General features: G+C 40.5%; 2 protein-coding genes across 4 annotated transcripts in view; both read right to left on the reverse strand.

The window, feature by feature from the left end:
- KCNK17 (potassium two pore domain channel subfamily K member 17) overlaps positions 1-7,963 on the reverse strand; it is a 27,646-nt gene extending 19,683 nt beyond the window's left edge. Inside the window, exon 1 of the mRNA XM_038133728.1 lies at positions 7,593-7,963. Coding sequence (XP_037989656.1) covers positions 7,593-7,805 — 213 coding nt within the window. The 5' untranslated portion in view covers positions 7,806-7,963. The remainder of the gene's footprint in view (positions 1-7,592) is intronic.
- Positions 1-22,712, reverse strand: part of LOC119699779 (potassium channel subfamily K member 16-like) — a 27,206-nt gene extending 4,494 nt beyond the window's left edge. The window contains exons 1-6 of one of the 3 annotated variants that reach the window (XM_038133731.1): positions 21,457-22,712; positions 17,186-17,300; positions 16,493-16,659; positions 13,954-14,119; positions 12,477-12,705; positions 9,127-12,197 (exon numbers count right to left, since the gene is read on the reverse strand). In XM_038133731.1, coding sequence (XP_037989659.1) covers positions 12,482-12,705; positions 13,954-14,119; positions 16,493-16,659; positions 17,186-17,300; positions 21,457-21,669 — 885 coding nt within the window. In that variant the 5' untranslated portion in view covers positions 21,670-22,712 and the 3' untranslated portion in view covers positions 9,127-12,197; positions 12,477-12,481. Of the gene's footprint in view, positions 1-9,126; positions 12,706-13,953; positions 14,120-16,492; positions 16,660-17,185; positions 17,301-21,456 lie in introns of those variants that run through there. The other 2 variants (XM_038133730.1, XM_038133729.1) reach the window with 2 other exon arrangements.
- Positions 22,713-24,300: the final 1,588 nt, after the last annotated feature.

Below are 24,300 nucleotides of genomic sequence, written 5' to 3' on the forward strand. Positions count from 1 at the left end.
AAGCTAAGCTTCCCTGTGAGGAAGCTGTGGATTTCTGCTGACTCCCTTATCACACTTATTTTAGGATGGCCAGGCTCCTTTCTTTCCTAGTCCTTTACTATCAGTCACTCATTCTTTCTGCAGCAACATCCAAACACAACATTACCACAGTTTCCTTATCGGAGTCAAAAAAAGAAACTAAAAAAATTAAATCACTCCTACAGCCTGAATTTTAACCCTTCACGGCTCTGGGGCTGCAATTCCACAGATGACTGATAATGCATGATTCACCTATACTGGAGTTTTACCAGTTCTACTCTGCTTTGCAGCAATAAACCCAAAATAGTTATTACAGTCATACCAGCAAAAATTCAACAATACACTTTGAATTACACTCAAAAGATCTGTTCATACTGTCTAGCCAAAAGAAACCAACTCCAAAACAAAAAACCAAACCACCAAAACCCAGCCCCAACAACTACAGTTTGATTTCCACTTGACGTTTGAGTATTGCATCTTCCTCCCAAAAAATGTAGGTTTATTCTTTCGTATTTGCAAAGCCACTATATCCTTCAGCCATACCCATAAGTCTCATTTACCATGTTTGCTGTGTTATCAGCTCTGGGCAACTCCCAGCTTTCTCAGGTTACACACTTCCTCTCTTCCACCATTATCATCACATGTGGGCCCCCCCACCACCTGACTGCAGCTGCAGCACAGCTTCTGATCACCAAGTACTGCAAAAGGAAGGACCATTATTTAATCTGATCTCCTTGACACCAGCTAAAAATTCCATCTTTCACCTCTACCCTGAGTCACAACAGCACATGACTAGCAGACAGCTTTCAAAAAAGGTATTTAAGATCAGCAGTAAAGAATGAATGAATGTGTATATGTAAACTGAAGCACTATGTTCTTCACAATCTCCTTCTTCAGAACCCTATGCTTTGCTTTCCTCCCATAATATTTACAGCAAAAAATAGGCTTTATATAAATGATTAAATAGACTGATTCTAATCTGCCTGCCCTCCCTAAAATGAGCAAGTTAAATGAAAATGACAAAAGCAAAGCCCCAAGCTTATGACCCTACCAAATATATCCATAAGCATTAATGACTTTTTTTTTTTCCTGGAGGAAAACATCAGGGAAAGAGTCATACCAATGACCTTTTTATAAACTGTGGCTCCTGTCACTGCTGTTGTCCCCAGCTTCTGAACCGTGGCATTCTGGCCAGAGGTGACAGTAATCCTGAGATATCTTTAAAGTTAAAAGCAGTATTTAGTAAGTGTATTTGAAAGCAGTTCTCAAAGAAAATGGACTGGTGTAAGAAACATTATTCTCAAGTTTAGTCAAAGTTTACATATTCATGTACAAAAAGCAACTTTTTCAGGGCACAGAGCTGGAACTCCTGAAAATGGCTTGCCTCATTACACACACTTTTCTTCACCTTTGCAACATATAAAGAAGAAATAAGGTGCTCAAAAGGCACAATTTAGATTAATGCTAATTAATTAGGCTACCATTAAGATTAATGAGAAAACAACTCACAAACTTTGTGCACTGGAAATTCTGTGCAATGTTGGCATAAAAACATTCATTTATGCCTCACAGGATACCAGATGTAAATCAGAAGAAAATGGTTAACATTAACCTTGGTCTCAGATTGCAAGGTCAATAAATTTCCAAATAATTGATAAATAGATTATTAATCACACCTTTCCCAGCCATGAGCTCTGATCCCTTGTCTTTGTTTGGAGAGGAAACTTACATGAATTCTGCCTGAAAGAAGAACTGGCACAAAATAAAAAACCAAAAAAAAAAGCCCCAAACAAAACAACCCAGCTGGATTCTTTTGAATTCATAGTGTTGGGGTTTTTTTTCTTAATTTTATGCCACTTGAATAACCTCAGAGCAGATGAAGTAACTGCTCCCCTGTCTCCCCAGCAATGTTTGCTAATGTAATTGGCATTAGTTCCTCAAAACCAAAGGAACCCCGAGGGCAAAAGCACTTTTACTTCGCAGCTGGATGTGCACTATGGTTTCTAGAATTCATCTAGAGTTACTCGCCAACAGGAGAGGAGCAAAAGATGTAGCCTAGTAATGCTGCAGCCAATGCTACTGTGAACCACTAGTACTTTTTCTGAAAATTAAGCTTTTATATCAAAGAAGAATCTGTGGCATGATTCATGAGGCAAAGTGTTGCTGAATTCCAGTCACTTCCCAAACCCCAATGAGAACAGCTGGGCTGCAACAGAAATAGGGAGGGCCTGTTGAAAGAAGTTCAAAGACACTGCCTGTATAATTTACAGAACACAGAAAGGTTGCATTGTATTATCCTTATAAAACTGAGATTTCTTTCCCTAGTTGTTTTTCTTTTAATTACATTAAAAAAGATAAAGTATGAAGAACAAGTACGTATAAGAATAACCCACAACTTCAAATAACTGACAAGAATTACCATTTCTCTTTTTAGAAGGCACCCCCAGTCTTTAGCTATTCACTGCTAGTTATGTGTCTCAAATCATCTGTCAGGACAGATTATTGAGACACTCGTCACTCAATGGCAGCCGGCTACACAACCTTGTTACTTCCCTCCAAGTCTGACCAGGTGTAACTGGGAATTTGATAATATCAAAAGAACATATTTCTCTAGGCAGAGGTATGATATAATAGGCTGCTGTGCTTTTCCCCTTGCCTTTCTCTTTTTGAACACAGGTACTAGACACTACCAGAAGACCTAGGGCTGAGTCAACTAACCAGAAAGAGGTCATCAGTATGTCTTCTCATCACCTTCCAAGAAGTTTGATGATATAGTGCCAGCCTACTGCCTTATAGAATAAAGATTTTACCTTCAACACCTTCTGTCAATCATATGTTAGAAGATGGTACTATTAGCACAGAATGCACGTTCTTGGGTAAGGTACCCACAGCTCTTTTAATCAACAGGTCTGGAGAATGATGAATTGGCTGTAACTTAAGCAAAGTAGTAGTACATTTTGATAAGCATGAAGTTGAGAAGAATGTTTACAGGGGATCGACCCTATTACATCTGTGACAAGTTAATTTGACCAAATTTGACCCACGTTCTTGGGTAAGGTACCCACAGCTCTTTTAATCAACAGGTCTGGAGAATGATGAATTGGCTGTAACTTAAGCAAAGTAGTAGTACATTTTGATAAGCATGAAGTTGAGAAGAATGTTTACAGGGGATCGACCCTATTACATCTGTGACAAGTTAATTTGACCAAATTGGGTTCTATATAGATATTACAGCTCCACAATACCAGGAGCCATTGTTGTTCCTTAAAGACCCTCACCACTGTCAGGTCATCTCTGATGCTCACCCCTTCCTGTTGCATCATCTGAGTGCAAGATTATTTTAGTAAGCTCTGTGTGCACGGTTTTATTTCCTGACAGCTGTCACAATTCTCTGCTGGTTCAATGTCAGTACAAGCCAAGGTATTGATGAGGATCTTTCAGTCACGTGGGATCTCATTGCTCTTGTAAACATCTACTCAAACTCTCTGTGTACCTCTAGCTGTTGACTCTGGAGATAAGAGTATCTAGATCCACCTGCAGCCATTTAGTTTATAACCTGCTCTTTAGCATTAGGCCCTTTTCACTAAACCTTACATCTTTCTAGATGTAAAAAAAAAAAAAAAAAAAAAAAAAAATTAGCTCAGCTTTCATTTTCTCATTTTATGAAAGCAACTGTGTCTAAATAGCATTATATATCTAGAATAGAAAACCAATAGAATGATATAGTAAGTATTGGAAACATCTGTACTACAGAACTATGTATACAACACAAAATGTTTCCATCAAAAAAAAAAAAAAAAAAAAAAAAAAAAAGTAAAGTAAGGATAGCATGAAAAGGATGTCATGGTGGGGAACACACAAAAAGTGCTGTTCCAAGCTTGGCCCTACAGCCAATCATCTGATTAAAGAGTACAGCAAGCTGAGTGGCAAGTACAGCAGCTGAGTGCCTGTAACCATCGAAAATAATGAATAATGCAGGAAAAGGAGTGAGTCTGGAGGACAGCTCAACTAGACCAGAGCTACATATACATTCACACTATGCAGTAAAGCACTTTTGTACTGGAAGTGATTCACACCAAAGCATGTCTAGGTGTCCCCAACCCCAAAAAGACACAAAGGGTCTCAGCTCCAAGAAACATACCCATAGAGGAAGTGTCCTCTTGTTGTGCAGCCTCACTTTCTGGACACTTCCAGAACCTAGAACCAACATAATTTTTGCCTGGACATAAATATTTTTCTCCCCAGCTGAGTCCAGCTACTTTTCTTCATTGTATTGAAAGTCTATCACCTGCAATCTGTCCTACCATTGCATCTGCTGCCATCTTCTGCAAGTCTTGTTATTGAGGGCTTCCTTTGATGTGACCTCACACCCAGTAATTCCAGCATGGAAATGTCACCACCATGATAATAATAAAAGGCCAGACATTGCTCTCTTTGCACATTGCCTAGTGGCTCATGGGGATGGCCTGCTCTGTCTTGTTCCTGGTGAGCCTGTGTTCAGTCAGATTGTATACAATGGCAGAATAGCCTGGGGTTATGTCACCCTGTTCTTCTAAGTTCTTCTAAGACTTCTGATGTTTACATTCTTGCAATGAACTTTCTCACGAAGTTTTATATAAATAATTATTGTTTTACATTCTTTTCTGGAGGAGGAGAAATTTGATGGACTGTTGTCTTGTCCAGTCTCATTGGAGAGGTGGCACTTTCATCCTGCAATTCCACTGTCACTTTTGAAAGTCTATAGGTGCTGGAGTCAGAAAATAAACTTCCCTTCTTTTTACTTTGGAGGTTCCAGTGTCCGCGTTGTTTTATTTTGTGTCCTATAGCGACATGGTTAGATGGGTCAACAAGGTCAAGTTTATGTGTTCCTTGAGTAAAGATCACTGGACGCACTGCAGAGAGACTTGTGGCCACAGTGCCTCCATTGTGCCCTCTGTGCATGTATAAACACATGACCATGCATTGTTTATCTGCTTACATATAAACAATTTGCGCATGCTACTTGCAACTACTCAGGAAATGTGGAACTGCTCCTGCAGGGAAAGAGCTGGCCAATTCCTCCAGGCAAGAGAGCCCCATCAAAATCCAGCTACAGGAAGCAGGGAGCCACCACCACAGATGTCACACGCTTTCTAACACATTCTCTTCCACTGTTGTTTTTGTTGTTGTCTGCTATTTTCACCTCCTTCTGTCCTCTCCTTTGTTAAGTACAAGGCTGCTTCTTCCTTGGAAAGGACCCAAGTAATAGAAATTACTGAATGATAATTCACTGGTCTAGCTACTACAGCATGGTTTGTTTGCTTTGCTTCCCTCCTGCCCATCCTTGCTCCGGGCTCTCCTGCTAGCTCCTTTAAAGCTGGAGCTCGCTGTTGCTCCCCCATCTACACAAGGGTTGGAACAGTGGATTTCCCCTCCTGGCTGGTAACTAGGAACTAAGTGATAAACAGGTTGTAAAATTACATTTGTACATTGCTCAGCAAACTAGGTTTTTATTTCATATTGGCCCATATACACGTAAAACAAACACAGTTTGGCATTATCGGGAATCCAAGAGCTATAAGAAAACAATGAGGAGCTGCCAGTAATGTCAAGGCAATTAAAATTCACACACTGCTTTACGTTTTCACAAACACTCTTTATGTCTTTCTTAATTAGCAAATAATCAGCTGTGTATCTAGAACACAAGTTTCTTATCTGAAAAGAGCCAGTGATGACACTGCCTGATAAACTATGTGCAATGTACTGCAATAACAATTTACTGCACAGAAAAACATCTCTCTTTGAGCACACCTAGAGCATGCCAGTGATTGCTTCACAGGAAATTAGAAAAGAGTATAGGAAAGCATCAGTTCTGTGGATTTTTGAGGATTAATTTCTCAGCGTTAAAGTTATTCAAAATAACACAAAAGGCCATTCAAACTCAGAGTGTGGCTTCTCAGAGCATGAGGGCACACACAGACACTGCATAAAATGAAACAAAGCTTATCTGTAACTTTCCCATCAAGAGCTTGCTCAGTCACAATTAAGTACTCACACAGCATATTGTAACAACCTCTGGTCTAAAGGGATATGAGTGGCTTTCCTATTTTTGGGGTATCAAGAACACACAGGGGTCATGCTGCAGTAAAACAGAATGACATTTCTACCAGTTTAGTTGTGATTATCTTCTCTCTGCTACCAGCACCTCATTATCACCTTCACCAAGCACCTGCAACCCCTGGGCAAGTGCCATACCAAGTGCTCACTATCCAATGGGCCAGTGCTGAATGAAGCTTAACTAAGATCCAGCTGTATGAAATGCCAGACTGGTCTTCTGTGCTCTCTTTCTCACTTCTCTTTATTTAAATACCACAGGTAGCATAGCACACACCGTAAGTAATAAAAGTGGCTACTACAGTAGCTTACAAAGGCCCAAATTTATAGCGTATGATCACTGTACTACTGACTGCCAGCAGAGAATATACCACTCAGAAAGCCAAAGGTTGAGAGTATGACATAAGGAATCAGCATCATTTTGTCTGCCAGAGTCTTGCTGAAACACCCATGATTATCCTATTTGATGGCTTTTGTAGTTTCCTCTCTGCTGAAGAGGAAAAGAAAAAAAGTATCTATCCAAGTTCCAAGTCTCAGATTCTCTGAACTGCAGTGACCAACTGCTATGGTTTCAGTCACCATCATACACTGCTTTTACAAACAAACACCCACCAAAACAAAACAAACCAACCCCAGGTTTTCTCTGCATTTGGCAACATCTATTTGAGGCAGACACACCAAAGCAAGGAGTACATACTCAACTACCAGCATCTACTGAAATCAAAGGGTTTGGGTAAGTACTCAAGACACTTCAATATTGCAGGCTTTTCTTTTTCAGGCAAAAGCCAAGCAAAGAGAAAACCTACTCGTACCACTTTGCTTGTATCTGTATTATAAAAATTCAACCATCCGTACTTCAGTAAGACTGCATTTGTTGTTGCTTGAAGTTTTGCAACCATCCTGCAAACATCTTCAGAAGCATTTTCAAGGATAACTTAAGAGACCTAAGGACTTTCTATTTCCCTTTAAACAAGCAGAAGACAGAAAAAGTTTGACACAAGTATACACATCGACTAAATTTACCACGACAAAGCCTTCCCATTAGAATTTACCGCTTGCAAGACGCCACAGACTATAACTCATGCTTCCTAAGTGCAAGAGCAAACCTAAACCACCTGTAATTAACTGGAGGTGATTGCCACGTAACTGGACACTCCGCCACCGCCTGCCTTCAAAACCCGCGAACGCCGAGGCTCGTGGAGCGAAAACATCTCTCCATCAGCGGGGAGCCCGACACGGCCGAGGCGGCTGCCCGCGGAAAGCTCCCACGCCGTGGGAGGCTTCTTCGGGATGTGCGCGCGTACACTTACACAAGGAAAAAGTTTGCTGGATTTAGTTGGTTCTTTCTTATAGTTACTTTGGGGCTGGAGGCGCGGTTGGTGCCGCTCTCCCCCCGCTCTCACCCCCCGGGCCGGAGGCAGCGGCTGCCCCGCAGCCCCAGCGGGGGCTGAGCTCCGCTCCGCCGCCGCGCCCGGGCTCACCTCGATGAGCCGCTGCAGGGCGGGCCCCTGCAGGCAGGTGTGGTTAGCCAGCAGCTTCCAGTGCTCCCGGAGGAGGTGGTGGGCCGCCTGCACCTCGGCCGGCCGCTCCAGCGCCTGCAGCACGACGGCGCCCAGCCCGAGATAGCCCACGTATGCCGCCAGCAGCACCAGCACCCCCCAGCGCCGCCGCCGCTGCTGCCGCGCCGCCACCATCGGCCCCGCTGCCGCCGCCGCCCCGGCGCTGGAGAAGCGGCTCTGCCCGGGGCGGGAGCGCGGCCGCCCGCGGGAGGAGGGCAGCGCCGGCCCGGCAGCGCGCCCGGCCCCCAGCACCTCCCCCTGCCTGCCCCTTCCCACCCTCCGCGGCGAGGAGGGGAGCCCAGAGCCGTGCTGGGTAAGGAAGGTGGTCGTGCCGCTCGTCTTGCGGCAGCCCACCCCACCGCCCTCGTTCTTGTCCTGCGCCGCTCCAGGTCCCGCCTGTCTGTCCCAAATCGCGGCGCTGCCCAGGGCTCCCTGCTCCGCGCCGCTTGTGCCTGAGCTGGAGCCGGCTCCGAGTCACGCTCGCTCCCCCGACGGATGCTACCCTGTCCCTCTCCCGACAAACCCAAGTGCTTCCCTCCTCAGCTGGCACTACTTAGGGAGCAGTACGCTAGCACTCTGCATAAATCTGCATTCCTCCTTCACTCAGCTGCTAAGCTAATTTAAAAGGCAGCAAACAGGTGTTTGTGATAACAATCCTTTGATAGAAACAAGTGAAAAGGTAGCAGCTTTTTTAGAGTCCTTTTATAATTTGTGATTTTCTTGTGAAAGATGGGACTATTTTCTTCATATAGGTAGTTTCTGAGACCTAGTTGATTAATTACTTTCTTGTATAAGATGGCATCCAATGTTCCTTTCTGTTCTCTCACTGGTAGATAAAACAAATTGTTTTGGGTGCATAAGAACATTATAATTCACCTATTTTGTTACAGAATATGAGATAAAGGTGAATAAACCCAGTAAGTTTCTGCGCAGGATGACTTTATACACTGTCAGAGGGTCATGTCTTCTCACTCTGCCCTCTGACTATTTTTGCCAGGGGAATGTACATCCTATTACAAGTGAGGCAGCCTCCAAATATGTATTGCCCCCCAGGAAATGTTCTGGTAATGTGCTAATTCATGGTTTTCTGAGATGTGCTTTAAACTGACTAGCATAAACACGTGATTTCACTGGCAAGATGCAAAAATTAATATGTAAAGGCTAGACCAATTCCAGTGTAATGGTATCATCTGGAGCACAGTCTTAGGAAAAAAAAATAATGCTGGTTACTGCTCAGTCTTAATTCTGCCTTTTCAGGATATTAATTACTCAGTGATATTTAAAGACAAAATTGGAATTACATAAGAAAAGAAAATTACATTACAAAAGAAAACCCTCTATAAAATATATATAAGTAAGAAAAAATGCAAGGGTATTAAAAAGTGTATATTTACTCATCACATTTAAGATCAGGAAATAGACACATCTGAGCTACATTTTGACATTTTAGCTGTATTTAAACCCAGATAGTTTATACAAAGCTCACTGAGTATAACTATTTTGAAACATGGACTAAACATACAGAATTTAATGATTATGCTAAAAATACATAAAACTAATTACAGATGAGACTCAGGGTTTTTAACTATGAGACATGCTGTGAAAACTCAGGATATCAGACATGTGCTTGCTAGAAGGAATTTGGAAGGAAACAGATCAAGTTCCACAACAAATCTTTACAAAATCATGTAATAGTTGCATGGCTGTTCCCTTGAGTATTCTCAGAAATGTCACTTGTCTGTCAGTCTTCTATTTACATCTCCACAGAGAATGGCTCAAATCTTTGCCAATGATACTTTGGTGTTGTCTGGAAGGACAGCATGTATATCTGAGGATGAGGAAGGGCTTGTTGAGTAGGCTAAAAGGGTAAGTGTAAGCCTGGAAGGACTTTTGCTTCTTGTTCTGCCCTGGACTGCAGGTGGTAGCTGCTCAGGACAAAGTGCTACATTTCCACATCCCAGATGAACACTGCCTGGGCCATTGCTTCTGCCACAGCCTGCAGAGCAACATTCAGAGGCTGCAAATGTGCTGTTTTCTATGTTTGGAACTGAGCATGTGTGTTCTCCATTCTGGACAGAAATATACCACTGGTAAAATGGATTATTAGACCAAAAGAATCCATTTTGTGTGCTCCTCTGGCTCATAGCAAGTTCTTGTGATTGTGCAGTTCTTCCATGTTACCTTTCTTAGCTGGTCAGTTGACACTTGATGACTACATTTTTATTAGAGGAACAGTATCAGAAAGCACTTGGTCTATCCATGCTCAAAACCTGGACCAGTACTCCCACTACGTATCTCAAAGTAACTTTTATTATAGATGTGCATGACCCTTAGGAGGTTTTCAGAACCTTCAAAATTGACAAAATAACCAAGAAATTTCTATCACTTATGTAGCACAGGAGAGGGCATCAGTATCCTTCTCATTTCTCTTCCAACATGAACATATGCTTGATTTAAAGGTAGCTTTCTGAGTCTTCTGTTGGGCAGCTGGAGAACTGCTGCAGCTACTGTCAGCTTTAGTAAATGCAGCAGTAGCAAAAAATCCAGGAGGTAGTCTCACCATTTCCTGCTACTTTGCAAATCAGTATCAGATACAGGAGCAATTTTCTGGACTGCAGTAAAAACAATCCAAACTTTCTGTGATCAGATGTCAAGTAAGGACAATTTCAAGAAACACTTTGTCAGTAAGTGCTCTCTATCACTGATAAACCTCTTTATCATTTTTTATGGCATGTGGCATGGTGTAAAACAGTGGATAGGCTCACCTTTAGACTAGTGCATGTGTTGTGGCTGACTGTGGCTTGATAAAGTACAGAAGGCATGGAAAAAGGCAAGATGAAGAAAACAGGTTAGATATAGAAATCAGCAACACCAGCACTTTTGTCTTTTACCTACAGAGGCCAAAAGTGTCATGGTGTTAACATAAGGCAGGTACAGAGTACAGTGATGGTGATGATGTTAAAAGTGCAAGTGCAAACATTGTGTCTAAAGAACAGAAAATACTGAGAGACAAAGTTTCCCATGAGATTTGCAAAGATACAAAAAGCCAGACAGAAGAGAGTTGGCTGCTCCCAGTGAAAGTCTACAGAGAAAGCCATTGCATAAATTTATGGGAATAGCTGAGGGCATAGAGGAAGATCAGTGCAAAAATCAAGGAGATAAAAATCTGTGAGGTAGGTAGTGGTAAGACATGAGGGAAATCTTGGATGGGATAAGCATTTGAACATTCATTTTTTAAATTAGTTGAATAAACCATCACCAGTATTCTTATATGCCAGCATTTCAAACTTGAGTAGCCACACTGCACTATGCAGGAGTCAGCAACTGGCAAAGTTGCACCTTGTCAGGTGTAAGAACAAACATCTCTTGTGACCCTCCTCATAAGTAAAAATCTAGCTCGCAAAGTATGAAGGAAAAAATTAGTGACCTATACAAGTCTCTACATGTTTTATAGACACATCTCCAAAATGAAATATCAAAGCAGCTGCTGAAATGCTGACATTTGATGTTCCTATAGTCAGACATATGCTAGCTTGGGGCTAGTCTGTGCATCCAGCCACATTTCACTCATCCTTTACATTAAAGTTCCACTTACAAATGAGTTCAAAGAGATTAATTGATGGTTACTATGAGATATAAACATACCAAATAAATAGCAGTGAGTATATAATTACAAGCATACTCATGGAATATGTTAGTGATGATTGAACATGGGACCCAAATGAATTGATAATTTTTTTATCAAGTTTCTGGAGTCTAGTAGAGAGTATGACTACAGATCTGCATCTCAGTGGCTAGTCCCTTATTAGGTGCTTGTATGTATTTGGTTTTTCAGCTCCTTTGGGGATGGCTGCTGCTGCTTTTGACTTACAATAACCGGGATAAATTCAATCTCCCTGTTTTTGATGGGCCCACACAATGGGCCTGATTGAGGATCAGATTTAATGCAAGAACTTATCATTGGCATTATTTAGAGGTAAACATACAGCATCAGTTCTCTATGGTGCGTAATAACTCTTCTGTGACCTGGCCCAAAGCAAGTTCCGGGCTCTAATCATATTTATGATCTGGCTGGAAATAAGGATGCCTCCTTGCTTTTAGATTTAGTTTAACGTGCTGTTTTCAAGTGGCTGTGAAATGAATGTGATAAGGACCTGCTTTAAGCTGGCAGTTTGCTCTGAGACAAGTTGTAACAGTCCAGGCAGAGCTGGACAGACACATAATTTCCTCACAATTAAAAGAGAAGCATTTTAGCCCAGAAAATAAAGAAATGCTGTCATTGTATATTAAAGATGTTAATTTCAGACAATATCAATTGAATATTAATTGAGTGGATATCATTAAGCAGGTGTTTGTAACTGATGACATTCCTCTGTGGTTTTGTTTGTTTTCTGATTGGAAATGAAGAAAAATTTCTGTACCTGACTTTTCCCACTTGAGATTCTTGGTGAAATGACTTCTTATTGAAGCTGGGAGGCAGTCACTCTGGATTTTTTGAAAATGAGTGACCATAAGAACTGAATCCCACTAGAGAAAGGGAAAGCATAATAATTGATTACTTTAGGGGAAGTTGCCTTAGAATGAGAAGTGTAAAATGAGTCCTGGGGCAGTTGTGTAACCATGTATGCTCCTTCCTTGGGGTTTTAACTGGCTGATACCTACACAGGGTGTGGAAATTTCCATGTATCTAAACTATTTCCTCTTTAGGAAACAGTCCACAACCTGTGTTTTAGTCCTTTGTCCACAGGGATCACTTAGTGTGAGATACAGATGGAAGATGCCGTTTCAAGACTGCTTTCTTTGTACCTTACTCAGCTAGGGATATGGATCCTAGGCTGCTCAGGTTCATCTTCCAATTTGGTGGTGTCTCCTTCCGCCAAGCTTAAGTCAGACTTGTGCCACTTTAGCTGAAGGTATCTTTCCATCAAGTCAGCTCCCACGTTGAAGACCAGAGCTAGCCAGGCCAAGCCAAAAACAATCCATATCGCAGTTAGGCTCCTGTACACAGGGATATAGTGCTTGTTGGGGTTTGTACCTGAAAAATCCAGGAAGACTTGTATATTTATCTTGGCAGCTTTGGTCTGCTAAATACACATACTCATACACCCTCTTCACTCTTTGCAAAAGTGTATATGTTAATGAGCTTGTGTGACTCATCAGCAGATAGATTTTTTTTTAATGCCAACTCTCAGGTTAAGCTTAGCACAGTTATCATGAAATCTCTGAAGCTGAGACTATATAATAAAAATAGCTATATCTAATATTAATTAGAGATGCTCAAAGTCAATGGTTCCTAGCCAATGACAAAGTAAAAAAAACTTGGAAATTAAATATTGAATCCATATTAACCATATGTTACTCAAGAGGCACACAGGGGATCTCAGATGATTTAGACAGCTACAATTTAGTGAATCAGTGATTGCTTTTTGGAGGGTTATATTACCTCAGTACTGGGATTCACAATCACTTGGATAATATGGTTAATGTAGCCATTTTAATTAAATGGTTACAAGAATCTTAATCCCTGGTTTGATATTTCCAAAGCATGAGCAATCAGTGCAGCTGATACAGTCATGAAACTCCACAGTGCCAGATTCAGCATGGGATTCTTTTCTATCTCCTTTTGGGACATAGTTATGACCTCTAGGAGAGGAGAGCTAGTACCTGTGAATAAGACTTCCTAGTGGTTTTAACAAATAAATACATTAGACATAATCTGTTAAGATTATGCATTTGTTCAAATAAGTATGTGGAAAAATAGCCCCTCATGTGTCTCTACCATGATGTTCTCAATCTAGAGGTCTAAAGACTGTGTAATGTCACTGGGTTTGTTTTCTTTCAGAGGCATCCTGTGGTTCTCAGTAATCTTCTCCCCATTTTAAGTACTGATTATTTAATATTTGATATGATTTGTTGTTGGGAATGGTGGGCACGTTCTAAAACAAATCAGCGTTAGGAGAGTGTGGTTCAAAGGCTTAATGCTGAAAAAGGAATTTTATTTATATTCCACCTTTCACGCTTGATAACATTTGTACCAGCCTGGACGCAGCCACTGTTGAATGAGTGTTCAGTGGCATGTGTGAAATGAGTTGGGCGACTCTCAGGTTGGCTGTCAAGAGAAAAATGCTCATATCCTGTAGTACTTTAGCTCATTTTACCAGTCTGGCTGAGCTCACTCTTGACCAGATCTGTAGTGGAATGGATATCTATGCTCCCTGTATTTTGTTTTATACCAGAGTTATGAATTTCAACAAAGCTCAATCCAGCTCATGCTCTTTTTTACCTACTACATAGTCCCCAAATCCAATGGTGCTCAGGGTGATGAAGGTGAAATAAAAGCCTTCTCCATAGCTCCAGCCTTCTACATAACTGAAGACTAATGGTGGGAACACCAGGAAAAGCAAGGTCCCAGTGATCAGGAAGATGGCCGCTGCCAGTGTTTGAACCACCTGAAAGAGAAGAGGAAGATGGCAGTTAAAGAGCATGGAGCAGATGTCTTGTCAAAATTGCTGTGTCTGTTTTACTCTTGAATCACAAACCCACCCCACCTGGGAGTGATGGCAAAAAAAAGAAGGATAAGCCAATGCTTCCATGTACTGCAGGTTGAGCTCACTGCTTACTCTGCACATAGATATTGTACCTAAGCATGAAAAAAATAATAAAATTAGGAAAAAAGGAGGATTTTTAAAAAGCTTTTTGCAATGAGTTTTCAGGAATGCTCCAGTCATATTTCAGACTTACCGTGATGGCCATTGTAATGAAATACTCATTTTACAATTTCAATTCAAGTAGAGATACTCTTGTAGTCAACTAGCTCTTGTCTTTGAGGAAAATCACCACATACTGCTTAAGTCATGAAGCAAAGATGGGCAAGAACAAATTAGGGTTCTTTTCATTATGACTGCTTCCAAAAATTTATAAAGTGGCTGGCAGGAGCTCAGACAAAAATATGTTTGGATAAAACCTAAGTGAAGTCAGTTTGCCTGCTTTCATTTTTAACTTAGAAGTGCTCAGAGCAGAAGTGGTTTGTGTTAGCACAGGGCAGATCTGTGTCTCTCAGGACAAACATATCTGCCTTCAGGGAGATAAGTTATAATATTTGTGACTGTGGTAGATAGGTACTAAGAATGGTCAATGGATGGGTCCTGAAGGGATTTTAGGAGTTGACAACTGATGATCAGGAACTTATGGGTTTCCAGGGAACACATTCTGGTGAACTTTTGACTAATGATGTGTGGGCTGATGCAAATTCATTGCAACTATTTAAAAATGCCCTCAAGGGCAATCAAACTGGAGAGTGATTTTCTATTAATGAGCCTATTGTGACTGGAAGAAAAGCCAAACCACTGCTTATAAAGTGGAAGGCCCAGATATCATGTTTTAATTTCTCTCTCTGAATTATCTCACATAAAAAATAATGCTCTGAGCTTGAGAAACATGGCTTGAGATGACTGGGTGACTTTGACAAGTCACTTCTATATTATGTGTTGTGTCTCTCTAGCTGTGTAATATTTGCCTCACTTGCAGAGCAGTTTGAGTATTACTGATTGATATGATTATAGTTGACATATAATTCAGTTGTTCTCATTTACTTCATACCAGTACTGTAGTAAAGTTTAATTACATAATAAACTTTGCATAAAAATGTATACTGAAATGAACAATTTTACTTTTTAACCTGTCTTTTAAGAAATTTCTTGTATAAACCTGCAATGTTCGGAACAATAAGTCATGGAAAATGAAGAACTGATTGCAATTAATTTCCCAGAGCATGACAAAATTCTGTTTATAAGGAGATAAACCAACTTCCTTGAATAAACTTTTCAGAGCAAACAAGCAGATACAGCTCCAAAGCTTTGTCTGATCACAGGAGTTCTGTCAGAAATGTCAACTCAGGAGTGAAAAGAGAAAAAAAAAAAAAAGGTGACATCCCTGAGCTGCTATCAGAAATCTCAGAAAAGATGCAGCTATACTAGCATGAAAATCCTTCTGGTGTTAGAGCTGCAGATGTTTGGGGAACAGGCAGGTTATGCAGCAGAGGGTTATGCAGCTAAAGAATTTCTTGCTTATATAATCCAAGTTTGCATCTGACGGTACCTTTATAGCTTTTCCATTGTAGATAAAGAACGTAGTGACCCAAGAGACTTTACAAATGTAAAAGAAAAAACTTGTGCCAGAACTCTGAAATGTTTCATCATATCTCACATATCTAATCTGCCTTTTCCCTAACTGAATGGTTAATTCACTGAACCTTTTCTCAGAAACATGCACTAACTTTGGAATAAACGACCTTCATGTATTTTCCATTATCAGTGCTTTTCTTATTAAACAATGTCTGGACTAGTTCAACAACTCACCAATAAACTGTAAGTAAGGAAGAGTATTTGCGTTTTAAGAAAAGGAAGGAAGTGCTCAGCTGCTGGCACAAACAGGAAAGTTAATTCCAGCCAGATCATTAGGCCAATAAAAATAAGTTGCCTTTGCACAGTGTAGAGCTAAACTCTGGATAGATGCTGGCATAGGCTGGAGAATAGGAGTTTGATTTGGCAATGTGTGTACATGCACGTATTCTGCCAAGGTCACCAGGTCTATGGTTTTGCTGAGTAAGGTTTTAAGAAGGCAAATCTAGGGCCCCTCAAGCAAAAGCCTATAGCTTTAAAGCTATCGTAGATAGATTGAGTGTATCAAGTTTCTGATAGAGGGGGCCATGTAACTGCTGTGGTTCACACAAGGAAACCTAAGCTAGCAGCAGCAGCTATCTGAGAAAATATACTTTAACTAGTTTTAAAATAGTGAAATCAAATGGTAAATTGACACTGTACCTGGGCACGCCCTGGCTTTTGCACCCATCTTTCCAGGGTAAGCAGATGAGCATTGAGAGCTTTCCCCAGCTGATTAAGGAAGGCCAGGTTGAGGGGCACTCCAAATAAGGCATAAAACACACAGAAGATCTGCCCTGCCACTGTGCTGGGGGACAGGTTACCATAACCTAGAAAAGAAAGAAGAAAACAGCTACATGAAAAGGCTCTACAGGCATCATGGAATGTTTGTAAGCTTGGAAGCTCAACTACATTAAGCTTCAAGAACCTGTGGATCTATGATTTTCTGCAATTAAATCTGTCTGCAAATTGCTGTTGCTTATGATGAGGCCTTTTGCATTCACTACAACTAGCTGAAAATTAAACATGAAAAGTATTACTCTTCCTGGTACTATTGTAACTTTCTATAGGTCTCTGATTTTGTAGGGAGTATGACTTAGTGCTTCAAAGCAACCTAAAGATGTGCTGTCCATGTACAAAATGATCTTGCATGTACTAAGCAGGCACCCAGCTTTTTTAGGAGTATAAAATACCGTATATAGAAAAATAACAGGTATAATTGGAAACCAATAGAAAACCATAACCCACAGTAGCAGATTGCCTTGCAGGGGTATTCTGTCCGCAATTACACATTTCTGGGGGGTTTACAGGACAGTTGGAGAAAACACCAGTTTTTAAGGAAAGATAGTACCTCACCTATAGTGGTGATAACAGTTCCTGCAAAAAAGAAGGAGTTGCTGAAGTCCCAGTTACTGGGATTTGTAGAGTTTCCTTCTGGGTTGACCCCTTTTTCCCATGCTTCCATGAGGACCTGACGTGGAAAAGGTCAAAGGAGCAAAGATGAGGAAGAATGTCAGAAATAGGGATAAGTAAATACTGTTTTCCATCTTGAGCAAGCAGAGTGATAAACAGTGTAGATAACAGGGTAGACTCAGACTAAAAAGAACTTCTGCTGACATGGCAAAACTTGGAAATACAGCTGGTCAGGAACTTGAACTCTTGCTACAGGAAAACAGGTCATTAAAGTATGACAGGTTCCACAGCTAGATGAAAGCTAAGGTGAAGGGGATGGATGACTCCCCAGAGTGATCAAACTGGGAAAAAAATCAAAGTTGTGCCATAAAAAAATAAAGTGGTTGCTCTTCTTTCCTTCTGTAATCTAATCATCTCGTTCAAGTTTTTTAATTTAGGCATGTGTAAATGTATAGTTGTGTCTGTGTGCAGGGGCATGGGGAACATGTTTCCTCCATGTAAGTACTTTTAAGGATGAAATACTATTTTTGGCTATGACTTCCATATAATTTTCAGTGAATATTAGGCTTCTCCTAGTCTGCAAGAATAACTAATAAAATATTCTCTGCTATTCCAGATAGCTCTTACCAGACCAAAACCACTGTGTGCCAAAAATTAGTATTCCTACATCAAATATCCTGTCAACTGCCTTAATAAAGATTGTGTTTTTTTGCTGTCCCAAATGATTAGTCTGTGGGAGATTGGTTTCCCTCTGCTCAGTGGTTGGGGTTTTAAGAATCCCCTTGTTTGTCACACACCTTACAAAGGCTAAGTCACAGCCTTTGTAATTTTGCAAAATTCATGAAGGAGTTACTTGTTCATCTCTTCAAAGACTTTGTATGATGCAAGACCCAAGAAGATACTCTTTCTTGATTCAAATGTTAGCCACTCCCAGAAAGATTGCTTTTCTAGTGAACATAACTACTACAGGTTCTGCAATATTAGCTGATCTGTACTGGTGGACTGAGTACAGTAAGTATAGTATAGTATAGTAAGTAAAAGTATAGTAGCTAATTTGATTCCTTCAGTAAAAAATCCTATAGCATTGGTCAAATTTATCAGAGGGCTGCTGGACATCATCATGTGTGACCTCATGACTGAAGTGTCAGCAGAGCTTATTTTCAATATAACAAAGAACTTTGCATTATCCATTAAAAGCCTTTTCTTAGAATGAGAAGAATTCAACATGTCAGATTTTCTAGAGTCACTTATTTCATTTGCTCAGAAGAAACACACAGAAGCTACTGAGGTGTGAGTAATTTGAAATAATCACAGGTTTAATTTATTCCTGTAAGAATACTTGACAGTTCTGTGCATTTCAATGCACAAGAGTTCACAGGAGTTACATTCACATCATGAGAGCCAACACAGAAGAGTAAGGCAACTTTAAATGTTGAACCTTTCAGACACAGTCTGACAAGGCCAGATTTCTTGGTCTAATTAATGCTGTTAAGTACAACCCCATGAAAGAACCCCGTGAATGAAATGACATCCCGGTGCCCAACAAACAGGTTCCTGTGGGACAGTTATGATGGCTCCAGGCTCCTTTCACCTACAGCTCAGGTAAGGGTTATGGCAGCTGCTGAATGGTTGGTGAACATTAGCTGTTGTCTTTGGGAAAGAAGTTGTCAGTATGTAAAAGCAATGTACTGTAATTTCCAGGAAGAATATGAGACCTACATTAAGCTATATTAGGGTGTGGAGAGAATAAAAGCTGCTTGCTGTTTCTGCTCCTGTCCGCCTGCCAATGCACAGTGCAGCCAACTGTGGTCGTAGACAAGGATTTTGTGCTTTTGGTCTGTATTTTATGTCACATCCTTTGAGGCTGAAAAAGTATGGACATGATCAAAACACAGACTCCTTACTCAATGCATCTGCTTCTCAGTTATGCTGTCAGACTGGCATAATTTCCTGACCAAAGTATGCCTACCAGAGATGCATTCGATAAAAGAGTTTGGATTTGCATTTTCCCAAAGCTCCAAGCTGCTTATGTTAAGCGCTGCAGCTCAGAACCACCCCCAGCTAGGCAGTTTTAGCTGTGCAGAACCAATGCAATTTATTGACATGGAATTATAAGAATTTGTTTCATGCACAACAGAGTCAGAAGTTAATGAATTATAAGTGGTAACTCATTATAAGTGATAATAGATACGCCAAGAAAAATCTGTGTTGAATCTCACATTGCAGGATTTAGGTTTAAAGAATTAAGGCATTAGATCAAGACATCTTATACTTGTTAGCTGAATAGACTGAGTCTGGGGGCTGTGTCTCATTGCAGTTTAACTACTCTGACTTTTCAGACTAGAACTTGTGACATGATGAACAGTCCTCCTTAACCATATACTTAAAACATGCAGACACACAACTGCTTCCCTGCATTAGAGATTTAAGATGGGAAGACTAGTGTTCTCTAATACTAATAAGAGTTAGACAAATTTGTTAACAGGTCTTTTAAGCAACATATGGGTCAGAGTGTACCCACACTTACATCTTGAGGGCTGCAAAGTCTCAGTACTCTGTGGCTTGGTGCATTGTAGATGATTTGGTGCCCTCAGACGGTTTTGTCTGGAACAGCTTACAAGTGAAATTGTGTTTAATTCAGCAGAGACACAGCAGCAAAATGCGATTCTCTGAGTGGCACAGCAGTGGACCTAAGAAAACTCCACTTTTCTTAGAGAGAGAAGAATCTGGATATGTGTGACCTCCTCTAATGTTTCAAGGGTAGTGAAGATTTAAATAAACCTTTCAGTCCCATAAAGTATCACAGTTAGGTTTAGAATGAGAACCAGAGTTTTCACCTCTGATCAATCACTATCAGAGAGATAAGGGAAGGACAGGTAATATCACCAAGTCATGAAGGTGAAAAAACAGACATGTTTTTAGGCATGTCAGGTCTTGAAAGTGCTAGTCATTTTTTGGCACAAGGTTCCACAAGTAATATATCACAGTATTAGTGATCAGAACATTGGCTTTGTAGATGTAAAGGTTCAGGCACCTTTTCTACCATTTCTGATCTGAACTTCGCTGTTCACTTAAATCCATATATGAAGTCTGGGCTTTTTGTTGATCAAAATCATCCAACTTCATGGAAGTCCTCTGACTTGGGCAGTACAAATTCTTTTGAGTTTTTATCAGTTTTAATAACATGGTAGAAAGAGTTCGAACTGTTTAGGCATCCAGCTTTGCAACTGGATATGTTTTGAGCACAAAGAAACTCAAGGATTCAAGGTTTCAAAGTTCAAGGATTTCTGTCCAGTTCTTGCACTACTATTATGAGAATATATCTATAATACCAGGAAAGGTCTAATAATTTACCTCCAGCCTGTTTTGAGGAAAAGATTAAAATGTAATTAAAGTTGTCATTAACTGACAACCCATATTGAACAAAAGCACTTTATCTCTTCTTATAAGTCATAGATAATACAGTTTGTGATGGTTGACTTTATCTTTTATTTAGGCCTGGAAGTGCAGGACTGCCTTCAGAGGTAGTAGACAATTTATCAGAATCACAAGGTTGGAAGAGATGTCCAAGATAATTGAGTCCAACCCAGCCCTAACACCTCAACTAGACCATGGCACCGAGTGCCACATCCAGTCTTTTTTTAAACACATCCAGGCATGGTGACTCCACCACATCCCCGGGCAAACCATTCCAATACTTTATCAACATTTCCATAAAAAACTTTTTCCTAATATCCAATCTATGTTTCCCTTGGCGCAGCTTAAGACTGTGTCCTCTGGTTCTGTCAGTTGTTGCCTGTGCACTGTTGTTTTTAGTATGAAAGGGCAGAATTTGCACAGGTTTGGACTGGAGAACCTTGGAAGGGCAACCTACTTCTTTAGGTTTGACTCTTATTTTTTGTTCCCATGCATAATTCCCGGTAATATGTAATGAGGGAGATAAAAACCATGAAGTTGAAATTATTGCAATCTAGCACAAGTGCATCACTAGATGCACTTATATTTTGGGAGTTCATGACTGTGGAAAAAAACAAGTTCCGTAGATCAAGATAAAGAAGTATATGAATGGGCTTGAGTTATTTATAAAGTTAGATATTTAATAACATGGACAGCTGATTGGTTTATATCATGCTAGTCTACTTGGCCCTGATAGTATAATTTCTTCTAATGAAAATAATGCTTGAGCCAAAATAATGGGAACCCTTTCCTCTTACCTGTACAAACTGCTCCAGGGCTTGTCTGTCCAAGCATGTGTAATTCTGCAGGAACTTAAGCTTTTCCAGCTGGAACTGGTCCCGAAAATGTGTTTCTGCCTGCTTCTCCAGCAGCTGGAACACCATAGCACCCAGGAGGAGGTAAAAGAGGTACCCCAGTACCAGCAGTGGAGTCCAGCTGATCTGTCGGCTGTGCATGGTGAGGAGGGGCATGCTGCTGATCTGCCCTTGCCAGTCCCTGCTCAGTACTTCATAGGTTAGTGTTCCAAGAGGTGACCTACCCAAAACACCTGGTATCACACACCCATGTTCCCAGCTACTGCTCTGGAGAGTTTTTCACTAAAACATCAGGGTATCAGGCCTTACAAAATGAGACTTACAGAGAAATTTTATCCCTCCATATCTGTTCTCTATCCAAAATAAAGGGTGAACATTTATAGCTTAATAGGACTGGGAATCATAGTGTCTTTCTTCTATTAGCTTTTATCCAAAGATCTCAATCAAATTAATAAAGCCCTCTGAGGCTGGTATTAGTTTCCAGTCTGGAAAGCTGAATCAAAACTGTGTTTATATGACTTACCCCAGGTCATCTGAATACAGAGCCACAGATAGACTCTTAAAATCTTGATAAGTAAAGCCTTATTCTAAACACTAGACTTCTCTACAACAAAATGCTCTAAACTCTCTAATTCCAGCAGATTCCCAAGAAAGAAAAGTATGGAGCTGAATAAATGGAAAAGTCAATAGCTGCTGCCTGTACCATACCAACATTGCTGGCACCAGTAAAACCAGCATGATGAAGCTTATGAACATACTGAATTCAACTTGGTCACACAAAAAAACTCTTTCTTTTCTAGTCCTAATAAAATCAATCCCCACACTGCCTCGCCTACTGCTCCTGAACCCTGTCAGATGACTCCACCCTTTAGTCCACAGAGTTAGAGAATAAACCACTCATGGCTACTGCCCTCAGTCTCTTTATTGCCCTTTTAATCCAAATACTTAAGGGGGAAGGAGGGCTTATAGTTAATCATTAGCTAAAAAAGTATCCGTTTCACTCATGGGAGCCTTAATAATTATCATGCACTGGAAATGAGCTGGGCTTGCATTTTTTTCTGTAGGAAGAGCTTTATGGCAAGTGTCATCTGTCACACTGCTTCTGAAAGAAAACAAACACAGACACACACACACACACACACAGACGCACACACACACGAAGATGGCCAGGTGGCTAGGGCTGCAATTTTGTTATTATACTCCCTTACAGTTAAAATGTCCTGGATATAGATATCCCTACTTTGCTTAGCATTCACATGGTTTTACTCCTATCTTCAAACAAGAGGTAGTACTCATAGAAAAAGACTGAAAAAATTATTTCATTCATATCTGTATCTGAGAGTATCCCTGGACTTGTCATTTGCACTGTGCTCATAACCTGAGGCCAGCCATCCTCCAGAGGAGGATGGCTGACCATCAACAGAAGGCCACTTAACCACTCTGAAAAGTGAAAACTATTGTGGATAATTCCCAGGAGACCATTCTGGTCTTTGTCTGGGACTGCTCTGTCAGTGTGAGTAGGGGAACAGAAATATTTCAATAGGGAAGTGCAATGTGTAAGGACTCAGAGCCCTGGTGGTCTGGCGTTTCTTTTCAGCTGAAAAAGCAAAACATTTGAGAGATGGAAGTTATAGTAGCAGTGATATTACTGAGCACTGCAACAACATTATGAAGCAAACTGATCTGAATCAGCTGAGATGTCCAGCTTATTATCACTGATGGAAAGCCTTCTCTTGTTCGGTGCTAAGGATGACATCTACTTACACAGTATCCAACAAGACCATCACTCTTGTGTCCAACTTCCATAACTAAAAGGTACAGCTTTTTATTCCATTCCCAGTGCAACGATGGGTAGACAAGCCTAGGGTATTGCACTAGCAGGGCTGCCTCTGGTGGGAGATCCAGGTGTTCGTTGTGTTGTTGTTGATAGGATCCATGCCTACCAGGCAAGACAATGCCAGCCTACTGGTTTTCTGGAATGGATGCAAACCATGGAATTGTGCACAGCTGTGCTGCGACAAATTTTCTCAGTTGAAGTACCTTTCACAATTAAGGGTATGAAACTATAAGATATAAATGAACAAATACAGCACATAATCAGATTTTTTTGTCTCCTTCTGTTCTTTCAGTTCAGATCAACAAAGCATGCCAGCTGACAAAGTTGGCAGTATAAATTATGCCTTAAGAAAAAATGTCCGCTCAGACTTACTTTTTGGGATCTTAATTTTCTAAGGTTTTACAAATTGAATCACTAAGATCCTCAAAGTATGCTTATTTCTATAATACAGTACTTCCTACCAGTTTGGTTCTTTCCCCCTCTAGTGTCAGGCTGCAATACAGGAACCAAATAAAGCCAGAATCTGTGCAGCAGCCCAGAAATCATGCCTTGCCACAGGAAAAAAGAAAGCCCAACATATACATTTTGAAGTAAACTGAAGATTTATGGTTTTGGTGTGAGTTCTGAATCTGGAAGAGGGAGTTCAGCATGGCTTACCACATCAGAAATTAAATTTGGCTTCCAGGTAAAAAGGCATCATATACAATGTGCTGAAATAACAATACTAGCAAATAGCTTTTTATGACAGGATGACAAAGCCCACTCTCTATTCTTAACTTCTCTTGTTGCTTTTTTAATGCTCTTCTGATTACAAAATAAACAAAACCGGAGTTCACAAACTTTAGGAATAAAAAATGCAGAATGCAAGAACTTTAATAGTAGCTGAACGTGGAAGTAGACTGTTCTTCCAAGGTCCTGCTTTTCCAGCACTCCCTGCCAATGTGGAATGT

Source organism: Motacilla alba, chromosome 3 (genome assembly GCF_015832195.1).
Source record: "Motacilla alba alba isolate MOTALB_02 chromosome 3, Motacilla_alba_V1.0_pri, whole genome shotgun sequence".
In the NCBI taxonomy this organism is placed as follows: domain Eukaryota; kingdom Metazoa; phylum Chordata; class Aves; order Passeriformes; family Motacillidae; genus Motacilla; species Motacilla alba.